General features: G+C 41.6%; 1 protein-coding gene across 1 annotated transcript in view; it reads right to left on the minus strand.

The window, feature by feature from the left end:
• Window positions 1–16617, minus strand: part of ABCA12 (ATP binding cassette subfamily A member 12) — a 91008-nt gene that overhangs the window by 47866 nt on the left and 26525 nt on the right. The window contains exons 7-17 of the mRNA XM_068407315.1: window positions 15664–15842; window positions 12621–12733; window positions 11440–11536; window positions 7183–11343; window positions 6430–6545; window positions 4951–5057; window positions 3232–3485; window positions 3001–3113; window positions 2443–2567; window positions 1445–1618; window positions 356–520 (exon numbers count right to left, since the gene is read on the minus strand). Of these exons, the coding sequence (XP_068263416.1) occupies window positions 356–520; window positions 1445–1618; window positions 2443–2567; window positions 3001–3113; window positions 3232–3485; window positions 4951–5057; window positions 6430–6545; window positions 7183–11343; window positions 11440–11536; window positions 12621–12733; window positions 15664–15842 (5604 nt within the window). The remainder of the gene's footprint in view (window positions 1–355; window positions 521–1444; window positions 1619–2442; window positions 2568–3000; window positions 3114–3231; window positions 3486–4950; window positions 5058–6429; window positions 6546–7182; window positions 11344–11439; window positions 11537–12620; window positions 12734–15663; window positions 15843–16617) is intronic.

Raw genomic sequence — 16617 nt, forward strand, 5'->3', positions numbered from 1 at the left:
CTCTCCAGTTGCTTTCACAGGCTAACCCCTTCCAGTACACCAGTATACTTTGTTGGAAGTCTACCCTCCTTCAAGACAGTTGTTTATCCCCTGCATTTTTCTTCCTAGCGTCCCTCCCACAGAACATGTTCCTAGTGTACTCCCATGAACACATGATGGTCCCACTGCTCCAAATCAAAGCTCTCCCAGAAAGGCAACACATAAGTTTGATAGAGATTCTTCTTAGGACACCACTGCTTTAAAAGAGAATCAGTAATCTACGATTTAATGCACCTTTGGCTTCTAGGGTAAGAAATTCCTGTGGAAACTGTTCCGGTGGTGTTTTGCCTCCAAAGCACATGCAGACTACACGTACCTTAGTCAGTGGCACATTTCTAGACTGCCGGAGTTTTTTCAGTGAATGAATAGCTTGTAGCAATGGATCAACGCCAGATTCAACCTGGTGTCTGAAATATTTCATTTTTGTCAGAAGGCCTAACATCTTGTCCATGGGTTTCTGAAGTTCCTTAGGGAAGAACATCTACAAGAGGCAGGAAGAAAATCAATTATGATTAGCAGGAATCTGTGCAGATGCGCATGCACACGCCCATATTGTGTTAATTCCAAGACAAAGACTGTGGGATTTTCAAAACTGTTAGGAGGCTTAGGGAGCGGATGTCCCATGGGAAATGAATGGGATTTGTGTTCCTAAATCCCCAAGCGCTTTTGCAAACCACTCCCCTGAATATTACATATTCTGGACAGTGCACGTTTCCAAACACCTACAGTTAGGAAATGTGTATCAGATATTGGCTGGGATACAATCCGAGTCTCTAAGAGGTAGCATTTTGCACAACATAGATGTCAAACACTATGAGTGACTTCTGACCTGAGCCAAATTCATTGGCATTCTCATTTAATAGCTTTTTTTCCCCAGCTTCACTTCCGTAGCATTTTTGAATACGTATTCAATATGCACTTCTTTGTGAATGGTACTTTTAACATGCTGTTTACATAGCTGTGTGCGTGGGATATTTGAATCATTTAATAACTTGTCAGTGCCAACTAGATTGGGAAAATATATTTTACAGGACTTTTTCCAGGGCTTCCCTTTTCAAGGAATAAAAAAAATTAGCCCAGTGCCTTATTTTTGGGAAGCCTGAACTCAGCTGGGAATGTTCAAGAGGCTGTGACAGCATATAAATGATACTAGCATCTAGGGAGGCATTTAGAGTAGGTCCAGTGCCTTTAAATGAAGTTTGCTGGTTTACACCAGCTGGGATCCTCGTTTATATCCACACTGTCACAGCATGGATTTGCAATAAAAATTATTGCATGAGCAAAGCCTGATCTTTGGCTTGTGTAAATCAGCATAGCTTCTGGCCACTGCAATGATACTTTATGACCTTACAGCCACTACATGCAGCAAAGACTATAGAAAGCACTCTACAAATCCAGCACGAACCTTGTATAAGAAATTGTAAATGTCCAAGTGTCGTAACAGAGTGACCCCCAGGATGTACGTCTCACGAGTCCTCTCTGAAAGAGAGAGATTGCAGAACTCCTCCGCTACTGTTTGCAGCTGTGGGTCAGCAGGACGGACACTACAAGACTCCAGTTGGAGGATCTGAGAAATGAGCTGTGTTTGCACAAAGGAAGAAAAGATTTGTTATGAGGTAAACTGCTCGCTCCAGCATGCACGGATTAATCTTGCCTTGCTGTTATTCTTTCCACAATGCCATATTTCAACTCTGAGAACCAGAAAATGCCTACCTATTACTCCTGCTCCAAGGGACAAATCCTAAGGACTGTGTTTTACTGCCCAGCTTGCACAGCAGTAAAAGCTTTTGTGGCTTCAATTTCCCATTGACTGATGCATGTGAAGTTTGGAAAAGAGCGCGCTCTTTGGGGCTCAGTCCAGACAAGATGGTTGGGAAGGCGAAAAGCATCTGGAGCTCTGCTTGCGCAGGAGGCTGAGGAAGGCAGGCTCATCTCTCCTTATGCGAGGCTATTTTTGGACCTCGAGGGCTCTCACAAATTGTAGTTAGAAATGTGCTTTTCCATTTGGACTGCAACAACTTCTCAGTGCTGAGGACCCCACCAAGGACCCCACTCACTCCTCATTAGCCTGTTACAGTGAACCATGCCCTCGCTACGGATCGGAGCAATCACTCACCAGGCAGTGCATGGCTGCTTACCAGCTATGGGTGGCAGCCAAAGAGACCATATGGCTCTTGGTCTCCAATGGCTGAACTGACGTCAATGACTGCTCTTACTGCATTTCTGATGGCTATTTTGATCCATAACATGGTATGCTGTCTGGACCTTTGGGATCATCTACCTCTCTCTGTGCTGTTACACATGCACTGATCTGCTTAGCTGCATTCACTAGCAAATTCTGGCTTTAATGGTCTGAGAGACAGAAAGCGACAACATCTCCCACAAAGATGACAGCAAACTTACCTGACTGCTGTTTTCCATGAGAGATGCTTCCAGAAGAGCATCAATACTGGCTGTGGACATTCCTGTTGTGTTTTTGAGATCCTCTTTGAGCTGGTCCACATTTTTAAACACATCTCTCAACTTTTCTGTAAAGAACAATCAAAGAACAACTGATGTAACAGTCTTCTCCAGGAATATGGCAATCCCAAGCACAGAAAGGACTTCAAGTAAAGTACGGAAGTGCGGTACATCACTGCCGATAAACATCTTGCAAATACAGTCATATTTCCTAGGCTTTACAGTCTGATTTGTGGGCTGAAGTTGACAAGACTAGTGATAGCAAAAGTTGCTCAAATACAAAGACTTGGGACTTTCAGCACGTAGGACTTTTTGGGCAGTACAGAAAACGAAGGGTGGTCTAGAACAGGCTCTAGATAATGGATCCTAAGGACATGGTGTATGGTTATTTCATTAATCCCACTTCTTCCTGGCAGGTAAACAAGTCTTGGGATTTCCAGTAGAAATTATGATACCAGTGATAATGTTTACCAACATTGTAAAGTAAATACAAAAAACTACCTTGCTTGCTAGAATCTGTCAAATTCTCAGTGATGTTCAACATGGAATTCAAAGTAATCATATACTGAGGAATCTCTTGAAAGAAAGCAATTTCTGGTACATGTTCTTGAAACCTAAATTAGAAAAACAAAACAACCAACAAAACTGGGAATATGAAAAGAAAGCAAGAAGCCATTTCACCATTTCATACATAGAATACTAAAGCAGTCTAACTCAGAGGGAAAGTCTCACCACTTCATTTGTGTCTGGATGTTTGTGGCATCCCCAATCAGTATATTCTGAAGCTCTTGGGAGATTCTTCTGTGATTCAGTACATTAGTCACAACTTGATTGCTCAGTTCAATAGCACGGAGGAGCTCCTCGTGAGATTGACTTTGTTCACACAGGTCTCCAAAGCTAACATTAGGGAGATGGCAAATATGCTGTATTGACTTAAAGCTCTCATAGTCACAGAGAAGTGTTGTCAGATCCTGGAGGCGAGATACCTTCAAAGGAAATTTTGAAAAAGAAGACAAATGCACAAACACCAGTTAGATGACAGAATTATAAAAGGCAAGTTTAAAGAGTCTAGCTGTCCCTTTCCGTTTCTCTTTAGGATTAAAATTTTAAAATGTATTTTTAGTTCATTCAAAAGGTCTCCAATAGAACAGCTCACAACAATCATTCCTACATGAGTTCTTAGCAGACCTGGCTACACAACATTGCACAGGATCTAATAAACCTTGCAAGCCTTAGCATATTATTTCCCCTGTCCAACGCACATACACAGCAATACTCCATTTGGGCTTACCTGTTGACCAATTAATCTTCCCAGAGACCAACAGGTTTAGCCTTTCAGACACCACCTGGTCATCTCTACTACAGCATATGAAACAGAGTTGGCTAGAAGTCAGGACTTCTGCATCTGCCAACCAGTGTAATATTATGGTCCTTTGCCTACTCTGCTATCATGGGGTTCCCTCTTGTCTGACATCACTATTTACACTATCAATCAGCCTCTTATGGCAAGAACTGTTTTGTGCCTACAAGTACCTGTCACACTGAGGCTCATCGTATTATTGTTACAGATATACTAAGCAGCAACAGTATTGCATACTGTTATCTTTTTTAAAAAAGACTTTATTTCTCATACAGTGAAACAGAATAAAGTGCATGCATGCTATTAGTGCAATCATGTCTGTATGGCGTAAGAAGCATTTTATCCAAATGAGGCATTGCCAAATACAAAGCCAGTGAGAGAAATCCATTAATTACTATTGCTTAGGTGCTTAATCGCAGAAACCATTATGGTGTTGTGACACGTCTAGGGCTAAGGGAACATGTGGGGACTTGGACTCCAGCCATGCTGGTGTTGGTATAGCTCCTTACACATAGTGGTAACTAAATCAGTGGTGCTTATAACTGCCAATTGGGTATGCACAATTCCACTGATTTTCAGCAGGGCAAAGGTATCTAACTGCTATTTGTGCCTTTGAAAACTCTCCATACATACTTCTCAAATGAAACTGAGGCAGCCAGGAACAGGGACTACCAATCTCAGCTCTGCAAGGTGCTTTGCTAAGTGTCAATGTACTGAACTTTAAAACTACTGGTGCACTGATTTATGAAGAATGTGCTGCCACTGGCAACCTATGCAGTGCTCATCCTTTTGGGATGGCTGGTGGAAAACAGAAGCCATTCTATCCAAGAGACTGGGAGGACAGGAACACCTCTACCTTCTCAGAAAAATGGATGTCAAATGGGTAGGGACTCATACAACAAGGTCCTCAGCTCAGTTTAATGGTGAACTTCAAATATAGGCAGCAGGCAGAAAACAAGAGTCTCAGTCCTATTTTTTATCAGCTGTTCTTTTAAGAAACTTTTTTCCATATGCTGTTTTTCAAAACCTCTATTGCACATTCATGTATCACTGCGGGGTGTCCTTGAAGTCAGCATTTTAAGCAGACTCACTTTTAGCTTCAGGAGCTCTGGTATGGATGAATGTTTCTCAGAGGTATTATTTTGCATAAAAGGGTTCTTTTTCAGATGAGTTTGCTTCAAAAGCAGTGTGATGTTTTCTGTGCAAGGGAGAAAACAAAAGTTATTTGAGACAAAAACGCTAGACTTGCAGAAACTTCACAGATGGGAATATCGGCACTTTTATTCCGAGGCCTACAGAATGTTGCTCATTTCCACCAAATTCACATGGCTCAGAACCTCTGAAATCACAGACCAGGGCCTGGGTTGTAATCTGGATGTATTGGGTTTGCACAGCAAGGTTTTGGTAGCGGCAGGGCTACAGGGGTGGCTTCTGTGAGAAGCTGCTTGAAGCTTCCCCCATTTTGGTGGGGAAAACCTGCCACCAGGTTTGCTGGCAGGACTTGTGACCCTGTTGGGAACCCAGGCTGGAGCAGTCTGTTCCTGAAGGACCGCACCCCGTGGAAGGGACCCACGCTGGAGCAGTTCATGAACAACTGCAGCCTGTGGGAGGGACCCCATGCTGGAGCAGAAGAGTGTGAGGAGTCCTCCCCCTGAGGAGGAAGGAGAGGCAGAGACAGCATGTGACGAACTGATCGCAACCCCCATTCCCAGTCCCCCTGCACTGCTCACGGGGAGGAGGTAGAGAAAATCGGGAGTGAAGGTTAGCCAGAGAAGAAGGGAGGGGTGGGGGGGGAAGGTCTTTTAAGATTTAGCTTTTGTTTCTCATTATCCTACTCTGATTTGATTGGTAATAAATTAAACTAATTTCCCCAAGTCAAATCTGTTTTGCCTGTGACAGTAACAGCTGAGCGATCTCTCCCTGTCCTTATCCTGACCCACCAGCCTTTTGTTATATTTTCTCTCCCCCCTCCAGCTGAGGAGGACATTGACAGAATGGCTTTGGTGGGCACCTGGCATCCAGCCAGGGTCAGCCCACCACACTGGATTTTAATGCATCCAGTCCAAGTAGGTGCTTTTCTCCTAAAGAAATCCACCTCACACTGGAAACAGGACTTCTGACAGAGCCCTTCAGAGCACATGCAATATCTCTGTTCTATGAACAGATAAACCTCTCAGGTCTTACAATAACCTCATATGATGACTATCTATGTGAAACACCATGTTAACTCTCAAAAATAACTGCTGTCATCTTAGGGGTACATAAAGCTGTGAAAGCAATATAGTTTTCTACTTGTAAGATTCCTTTATCTGAGTGTCAGCAACCTGTCATCACATAGCAAAGAGTACGCATGCCTTTTGGATAGAGCTGGATGGAAAACTTATATCCACAATGTGACCTAACTCAAACAAAAAGGTGTCTGGCTTCCCAAAGTCTCACAGCTCCAGTTAATTGCCAGCAGATGAAAACACGTAACACCATTCCTTCCCACCATTACAGAAAATGCTTTGAAAAGACAAGCACTACATATTCCAGATGAGGTCCCACAACACCAATGAAATCATGATTACCTGTCAATTTGCTGTCTTCAACTTCAGTGGCATTTATTAAACACATCAGGTAAGGGTTATAGCTGTTATTCACTGTCACCTGTAAGATGGTTTTTTCAAATTCTAAAAATAGAAATCTGAAAATAAGATAGAATTTTTAAATTAGCTTCTCTTTCAGGAACAAGGTATATTAGCGAGTAACCTGTCAGCTGTGTAGATGCTGTTCCTTGGCAGTGTAAATAAGAATTCCAGATGAAGCCATGTGTCTCCCATGACATCTCCCAAGTGGGTACCCTCCCAGTTTTATTTATTTCATCAATTCTTTTTGCTGATATCTCCCAAAGCTGTCATTCACTCTCAAACCATATGTACAAGAAAACACACTTGGAAGGTTCACTGTAGATGCAAGATATAGATGGAAAGGCATGCCTGGGGGAGACTGAGAACCAAAAATTAGGAGAGTCATACCACAAAGAAGGGGTTTCCAAAGAGTTTACTGCTGGTGGCAAGCCTCCCACTGGATCCTGATTCTACTATGAACTGATACACGCTAACACAGAAAATTTTTGAGTGTCTCACTTTTAGCTGTATGTTCAGTTCAAGGAGAAATTTCCTCTTCTTCAATTTAACCCCAGTTATACCTAGTGTCCTAAATTATGGCAATTTCAGGCTTAAGTTGCTCCACTGGAAGAAAATTACATACCTCTCATGCTGGAATGAGAATGGTGGTCACTACCCATAAATGCAATTACAATACCCAAAAAGCAAACTCACCGTGTGATCAAACTGGTTGGTGATAGAGTTTGATCACTCTGAGTCCAAGGTAGGGTCTTGTTGTACACGGTTTCTGCCATGACAATGAAATGATGAGCAACAATATCAATCACACTGTCAAAACTAGTTTTGTTGGAGAGAAAAACCAAACTGGAACTTATATTGAATTCATTTAGCAGATCAGAGAAGTTCAGCCTCCTGAGAATGTAGCCACTGGCTTCTACGATTTCTAGAGCTGACACATTGTTGGCAGAGTTGTTTGCCACTGCTTCCAACAACGTCGCAAAGGCAGCCACTTCGGTTAGATTGCTTCTGGTTTTTAGCAAACTGTCAACCACATCCCAGACGCTTGAGTAATAACTCAATTTGGTGAGGTTGAAGGTGCCTTGGAGTCTCTGCAGCAGGTCATTCATGTGGAGCTCATCCTGTGCCACACTAAAGAGCATGGACAGGTTATTCCAGACTGCTAAGCTGTCAGAGAGATTTAGGGAGTTCAGTATTGTTTCATTCAGCATGAAAGGAATGAGCATGTTCAAAAGCTGAGATGGGAGCACACCACCCACATCTTGGACTGGGGCGGGGCAGGAGGCATTACTCTGCAGCAGCCCCTCCATGACAGCAGTCAGAGCTCTCGCCTTCTCCTGTAACCAAGAGTTTTCCAGCTTGGAGACAACGTTCAATTTGGAAAGGAAACTCAGAGAAAACTGCAGAGACTGGATGATGCATGACAGCTCCCTGGAAAAGCGTTCACTGCTGTTCTTGTAGACAGCAGCAAACTCTGGAGACTGTTTCAGGTCTGTTATGGCAAGATGGAACATTTTTGTAAAGGTGTCATTGTGTGTTGTTCCACGCTCCATGCCCATGGCATCAAAGAGGGGTTTGCAGGGACTCCTGGCTAAGGACTCGCTTAGAGTGGCATTTTCAAACAGTGTCTCAAGAGTTATGCGGAGCAGGTCCTGAGCAGAGCAGTTCTGGGATGTCCCATAACCATTGTTGCTGTTCTCAAGGAAAGGACTCAAGGCTAAATGCAAGAACTCCCAAATTTTTCCCTCTAGTGAAGTCCTGTGCCGTAAGGAAGACTCACTGAACTCCTTCTGCAGCAGCAAATGCGAGAAATAATAGACAACATCCATTTTTTCTTCCAATGTTTTGTTTAAGTTGGTGTCATGAAGGACTTTCATTCCCGCTCTCCACATTTCAATCAGTCTCTGGGTATAGTTACTGTACGAATCAAATAATAGGTTGATAGTTTCAAGCTCACTGATATTATAACTTTTCTGCAAATCTTTTAAAATTAAGATACTCCTTTGCATGGCTTGCAAGTATATGGAGATGTTGGTTCCTCTGGAGTCTTCTTCACCATACAGCTCAAATATGGAGGATACAAAGTTTACCAGCTGCTTCAGTTCCTTACTGAAAGGAAGACTGGAGTCATTTTTCATGGTACTGAACTGATTTTGCAGTATGTCTAGAAGTGACTGGGAAGGGAGACTGTCTGTACTATTCCAGTTCATGGACTGGAGTACTTCTGCAATCTGCCAGAAAGCACGAAGTTCATTTCCCTGCCTTCCATGAGGGGAAGGCTGGAGCTTCTGCATTAGCTTTGACAAAGAAGAGATGAGCAGATAATGATCACTGTTATTCACCTTTGTCATGGCAGGAAGAAGCTGCTCAAGGGACAAGAGCTGTTCTGCAAAATTTTCAGAAGTTACAGGGGTCAACAAGAAGTCAGAAAATAATGATGACACTTTTTCATTTGTGCTGAGATAATTTTCAATGTCTTCAAGTGAGATTGCATGAAGTGCAATCATTTTGATAACCTCCCATGCTTTCTCTGTATTAAAATGAGTCCTGTTTAAAATGATCTGATTCCAAATCACTGCAGCCATAGTTAGAATACTTTGATTTTCTTCTCTGTAGGGATTAGAGTAGAATGATCGTTCACCACCAACCTCATGCAGTGGGAGTATTTCTTGAAGTATTTTTTCCAAGTCCAGCATGCTGTTTGTGGCAGAAGTTGAATTGAAAGAGAGTTTTAATGACCTGCACGAATCATTCAGATCTGAGGATTTCATTCCTTCACTAGAATTACAAAAGATCTGATGTACTAATGTTTTTCCAGGAGCTAACCCGAAGTCCACAAGAATTAGAGCTTTCTTCATAATTTCCAGGAGTTTCACATATTCATCCACTTCCGTTAGGTTCCATTTGGTGGTCAACACATTGCCAGTGGCATGCCACAGCCGTGAGAAATGTCCCCACTCAGACTGGTTGGAAGCATTTCTGCCCACCTGTAGCAGTTCATATATACTGCTGTTCCTCATGGAAACAGTCTGTAACAGATGGGAAAATGCAGGCAGCCTATGCCAGTCTGTTGAGCTATCAGAAAAATTCAGGGAGTTCAGTATTGTTTCATTCAGCATGAAAGGAATGAGCATGTTCAAAAGCTGAGATGGGAGCACACCACCCACATCTTGGACTGGGGCGGGGCAGGAGGCATTACTCTGCAGCAGCCCCTCCATGACAGCAGTCAGAGCTCTCGCCTTCTCCTGTAACCAAGAGTTTTCCAGCTTGGAGACAATGTTTAATTTGGAAAGGAAACTCAGAGAAAACTGCAGAGACTGGATGATGCACGACAGCTCCCTGGAAAAGCGTTCACTGCTGTTCTTGTAGACAGCAGCAAACTCTGGAGACTGTTTCAGGTCTGTTATGGCAAGTTGGAACATTTTTGTAAAGGTGTCATTGTGTGTTGTTCCATGCTCCATGCCCATGGCATCAAAGAGGGGTTTGCAGGGACTCCTGGCTAAGGACTCGTTTAGAGTAGCATTTTCAAACAGCATCTCAAGTGTTATATGGAGCAAGTCCTGAGCAGAGCAGTTCTGGGATGTCCCATAACCATTGTTGCTGTTCTCAAGGAAAGGACTCAAGGCTAAATGCAAGAACTCCCAAATTTTTGCCTCTAGCGAAGTATTGTTCTGTGAGGAAGACTGGCTGAACTCCTGCAGTAGAAGATGTGTTAAGTTATAGACAGGGTTAATTATTTCTTCACTGGAAGCTTCACTGGCACTTGTATAATATAGGATTTTCATTCCTGTCCTCACAAGTTCAGACAAGCTCTCAAAGGTTTTATTGTCAAAATTAAGGAAAAGATCTATAGATTTTAATTTACTGACATTATAATTCAGCTGTAAGTCTTTTAATATGTACAAGGTCTTTTGTATGGCTTGAGTGACTAGTGAGATACTGGCTACTTCAGAGTTTTCTCCAAACTCTTTAAACGCAGCTGTTATAAATTCTGACATATAAATTCTGAATTGTTCACTGAAGAACCCATTGGAATTATTATTCACCTTGTGTAAATGGCTGTTTAATACCTCTAAAAACTGCCCATAGGCTATGATGCCTGTGTTATTCCACTTCATCGATCTCAGTTTTTCCCCAATGCGCCAATACGCATTCAGCTCATCCCACCAGGCTTCACCCATGGAGCTTTCTACTCTCCGCATTAGTTCAAACACAGGCATCAGTAGGTACTGATAACCTAAGTTGGTGCCTGTCATTATAAAAAACATGTTCTGGAGAGCTAGGAGCTGGTCTGGAAAGTTTCTGTAGGATACAGGCTTAAGAAGATATTCAGAAAACAAAGATGGTATTTCTCGCATTCCATTTAAATGGTCTCTTAAGTCTTCCAGAAATGATGGCATGCTAGTGGAGAGCAACATTTTGAGAGCATCCTTAGTTTGCGCTGTGCTAAAATTAGAATTATTTAACAGAACTAGATTCCAAATCATTGTAGCTGATTTTAAAGGGCTCTGAATTTCTTTCCACTGGGTCATTATATCAAAAATGGAAGTCCCATTAAAGTCACTCTGTAACTGCAGTGATGTGAAGTTATAGATTTCATCAATTATTTCCTTATTATATGGTTCCTTTAATTTATAATCATGATGTGGATTCATTCCCAGTTCAAGAATTGCATACAATTTCTGTAATGTTTCATTCTTCAAATTTCTGTATAGATTTAAGCTTTTTAATTCTCTTCTATTCATTTTTTTCTCAAAACCTTTTAAACGATGTAGAGACTTCTGTATGGCTTCTATATCGGCTGAATTAATGGACCTCTTGAAGACTTTTCCACCGATCTCTAGTGACTTTATTTTTCTGGAGGGGAAAAAAATGGAAATGTAAAGTGATTTAGAGCAAAGATCATGGATTTGAATTATACTGTTAGTAATATCCCTTTGGCTAATGTCTTACCTCAGAACTTCCTCCAATTCAGATACTAAAGTTTGACTGTCTTTCCAGTTAATAAAGTGATTACAAATATATCTGGTCACCAAGCTTTTTTCTTTATCTGCAACAAACATGTAAAGAGTATATTAGTAAAGATTACATTAGCTTGGGAACTGAGAAGAGCTGTATGGCAAATCTGTCAAGGATAACATGCATATATGAAGTTAGGCTCCTACAACAAGACACAAGATCCTGGTTAGAAATTTCACTGTTCTTTTGGGATGTAACACTTCCCAGCCTTCCAAAGGAAGTCAGGATGCTACCTGCCACTGTAGAAATGATTTTTCATCTCAGGAACAGCTCAATGCCCCTGTGATCTGGGTGCTAAAGGAGCTCTCCTCCTGCTTTAGGAGCACTTTGTCATTAGTGATGCAGCACAAGCTGGTCTAATATCTATTGTTTCTTTCCCTTCATTTGGGAATGCTTTTTTACTACCCACAAGTAGGCTTTTTCTGCAGCATCATTTGTTTCCCTTAACCACTTACATTCATCTTGATATCCCCATGCGTCCAGTCCTCTCACTAGCCACATCTCCACGTTTTCCCTACTTGCACTGCATTAATCTGCTTTCTTCTTATCCACCCCAACTTCCACAATCTCCATCAAACAAGAAGTAGAGAATGGATGGCATTTACCAACCTGTCCCTTGTAGTATTTAGGTGCTGTACCTTTCCCTTGCCTGTTCACATAACCTCAGCTAGAGGTAGATATCGAGCACTCTGCTGTAAGCCGACAAGGGTTTAGAGGAACAGCTAATCTTGACGTATACAGCTTATGTGCAGCCCAGCCCCAGCCCCTACCCTGATATACCGAGGTTACCAAGGGTTCCAAGGTGAGTTTGACAGAGCCCACAACGAGAGGCAGATTTTGACAAAAGAAAAGAAATCAAGGTAAAATATTATCGCTCCCCATTTCCACTTAGACTGAAAACTCATGTTAATTCATCATCTACTGACAAAACCAAGCTTTTTTACTTTCCCATTTGAAATGAGGTATTTTATTCACATTTGTAAAAAGTTGAAAGAACTCATTATGCTGAGCCCTGAACAGTATGCAATCTGTATGGTTACTTATTAGCCTGCAGTTTGCTTCTCCTCAGCACCACAGGTTTTCAGCAGAGATACGACTATATGGAGGCGTCTTACCTTGCTCCAAGCAGTTCAGGGAATATGGAGGATCTGTAACCCCATTCTGAACAGTTTTGAATCTATCATCAGTCACAGGTGATGCAGAGACATTCTGAGCTGCCAGCACAACACTAAAGCGGGGGGGAAGCCAACAGGAAAAATAAATTGTGGTTACAGGTTTATGAAAAGAAATAAAACAAGTGTTCAAATAGGAAACAGCTGGACTACAGCCTATCATTCTTAAAACATCTGACAGACAAGACATTGCCCCTACTTTTAATTATTTGTTTGATCATGTGCAAAATAGAAATCCAAAGGGCTTTGATGAGAAAGCAATGGCAATATATTAGCACAAACATATGTGTTGCACTCATTAGATGTAATTATTCAAAGGGTTATGCAAAATCTATAGACCACTTAAATCCTCACAATAGGGCTTAGAAAACACTCAGGTGATATGCCAGCCCAGTGATTCACTGCTGTGGGTGAACCTCCTCCTAAAAGAAACCAAGAAGCGAGCAGACAAGGCACCAGGGAGAGTAGGGATCCCTAAGAGACAACATCTGTGGATGGAAGAAGCAATCATAAATAACAGTTACCATTTCCAATTCTCCTTCTCTCCTCTTTTATACTGTAATAACCAGGCTGACAGGGAAGCAAGAAATGTTTTTCAGTCTTAGGAAAGAACAAGCTGATAATCAGGCATATTGTATCACAGAGGAAGTCATTTAAAAGACACTGTTCAATGTGTGCAGGTTACTGAAAACTTCACAGTGTTTATTAGTCCCTTTTTGCTTCTCCTGTACAAAGAGTAGCTCTTCACTGTAGGCACAGGGTCACCGTGAAATGCACAATCTCTTGCCTGCCTGAAGTTCTGCAGATGATATGCAAAGAACCTAGCTGAGCTGATTTCAGTGGCATGAATAAATACATACTGATCTGTGGGACAGACTGCTAGTGAGAACAGAGCACCAGAGATCTCTTTGCTCCTCATTTAACATAATGTCTCCATGTGGGTTTCATGGACTTGGTGCTCACCATTTCCATTCTGCAGAGGTGCTTGTTAGCAAGAGTCTTAGAAGGGGAAGAATCTGCAGTTATAAATGACATATTTAGTTGAGCAATGGCAGAGCCAAGGAGAAGGGAGGCATAGGCTTGCCAAAAGTGGATGCATATCATACAGATCAGAAGGTAGCAAATGTGGAAACAAGTGGTATTGTTGCCCTTTTATTTCAGTCTTGCAGGGCTTTTGCAGACATTGCCTTTAGAGAAAAAGTTCAACTTACGTACTTATCTGAAAAAACTATCTTAAAGCAACAAACAGGAACATTTGTGAATTCAGTCTGTAAACCAGGTTTGTGTGGGTAATAAAATTTACTCCTAAACTTTCTATAGAATTCATGATTTTGAAGTTAGTGTTTCACAGTGGTGGTGTTTATCACATGGTTAATACAGACACCACAATGAACAAAAGTTCTTTTCTTCTGTATCTTCATATTTATAAAAAAAATTTCCCTGTACAGCATTTGTTTAGGAGGTCAGTACTGCCTGAGTAAAAGACATGGCCAGGCTAGCTAAGATGTGCTTTTGTAAGCATCATTAAAAACACTATTTGTGCAATCTCTTTGCAATAACTCTTTACTCATGCACTCACACTGCCAGACGCTAGGCATAAAAGCACTGCACAGTTCTGGTGATGAAATTCTCTGCGCCTCTTTGTTGCACCTATGATAACTTTGCCCAGCTCTGCAGCTGTAGAGCAAAGCAGAGCAGCACAGTAAATATTAATTCTTCCCAGGCATTCAAACTGTGCTGGTTCTCAGGCTTGATTCTGCAAGCCAGTAAATGAAACAAATGAAATAATCCTGTGACTGAAACAGCAGCACAGACAAAACATCTCTGAATAAAATTAAAATTCTTGCCACACTGCTACTGACTCCTTTAAGGATAAAGTTAGTTAGTTCTCACAATGCAGTATGGCAAATTACCTAGATATTAAATGCACAGGTTTTTAAGTGCCTTGGCAATATGCCAGCGATGAAAAGCGAGTCCCTTCAAGCCTGGGTGTAATCAAAGTGGCAAAGTTTCTACAACCTCTTTTGGTATCTTTACCCAACTGCTCACGTATCCAAGGGAAAAAAAAAGATGGAAGACACTGAGTTGCTTGCTGTCCTCCATGTGCTGTAACAAGTGACTATTCAGAATAATTTATAGCCGTGTCCGTCATATATCCAGCAGATGATTTGGAACAGAGTCCCCTAATCCCTTGAGTAACTCAAGTCTTCTAGATATCACTGAGAGTTTAGCCCAACTATGGACCAGAAAAGGGATTTCAAGGATAGCCCATTTTAGAAGAGTTTTTATTGTGCTAGATGCATACAGCATCAAATATTTCAGCACAGTTAATTAATGCAGTTAAGCCAGCTCTGTTTTTCATATAACCATTGAGCAAGAACATAACTGGTACTTTCATCTTAAAGTCACACACATTCAAAGCCCCATATGCTAAGAACCAGGCTCCCTCTCTTCTCTGTTTTCTTGGGACCAATCTTGAAAGATAAACCAGCAGTAAATCAGGTAACCAATTTTTTTTAAAAAAGAAAAAGAATTTCTGGCTCTCCTACAAATGCTTGAGGTCTTCCAAATTAACTTGAATTTGGCTCTACGGTTTTCTGGAAAGAAACAGCCAGCTGCTGTCTTCAGCAGAACAACTATCCATCCAGGAGAGCCCTTCTTCAAACAAAGGCAGTGGCTGTTACTCACCACCCTTTCTATCTGCAGATGCGCTTGACAGTGCCTCTAAGCAGGCTGGAAGAAAACTAAGAGTTCATATCAAGTTCCCATTTAAAAAGTAACACAAGAGTAATTGAAAATCAAAACACTCCTCATTGTCCATAGAGACCTTTAGAGATGCATTAGTATGGAGCCATATCACCCCCCAAATAAATTATGCTTTTAAGCTAATGTCCTTTCTTCAAGATGAGAAGTGACATGTTCTTAGAGTTCAATACACAAATCCACCAACTTTCAACGCCTCTCCTGGCATTTTCTGTATTTTTACCTGCTTGTGTTCTGAAGGAAAGCAATTACGTCTTGCAGTTGCACGCTGCCCTGAAAGACATCTGGGGCCAGCAAAAGGAGATGCCACAGGGAGGTATCATCCTGCACTTGGGAGATGAGCATTAGAAACGAGACCATTTCATTGACGAATGCTGCCTGGTACTGTGCGTTGTGTTGCGCCTTAACAAGTAACAATGCAAGAAATTATTAAAGAACGAGAATCCTTGTTACCAGTGGGTCTTTTTATGTTTTTCAGCTTGCACTGCACTTGTACACAACTCTACAGACAATACATTCAAAGGACTCTAGTGACAGGCCATAACTGAGAGAGTGACTGTGCTTTACCTTCACACCCCAGATTGTACAATAAATTATTTGTTTAGACAAGCTCAATGATTCGCAATGTCCCAAATAGTCCAAAGACTAGGAATACAAGAAAAATTAATATTAATCCTCACCCTGGCAAAAAAGAAGGCATTACCTTTAAAAGATTCATTTGCTTTAATTATATAGCTTTCCCAAAGACAAGTACCGCTTCAACCATGAATTGTTGGATCAGATGCAGGAGTTATTGGATGAAGTTATACGGCTGAGCTAATACACGATTAAATTTATTGCCTCCCCTAGCTTTAAATACTCTTATTTACACCACATCTTCACACTGTTCTATCTACCTGTTGCTGCAGCAGGGCAAATACAGCAGAGAAACAAGACCTAGGCATGGCGAGAAACCTTAGTGGCCACTAGCTGACAGCTGAATGTCCTTGCCTTTCCGAGCTGCATACTCAACTCTAAGATCTTTGGGCTAATCCCATTCACAAGAATTAGGTCAGCCTCACCATGCCCTGTGTGCACTTTGGTACAGAGATGAGCAACTCCTAGCCAGGCGGAGTCACGTTCTATCTCCCAAACATTGCAATAACTAACACAGCTACTAGCTGCAGATATTAGGAAA

Source organism: Nyctibius grandis, chromosome 9 (genome assembly GCF_013368605.1).
Source record: "Nyctibius grandis isolate bNycGra1 chromosome 9, bNycGra1.pri, whole genome shotgun sequence".
NCBI lineage: Eukaryota > Metazoa > Chordata > Aves > Nyctibiiformes > Nyctibiidae > Nyctibius > Nyctibius grandis.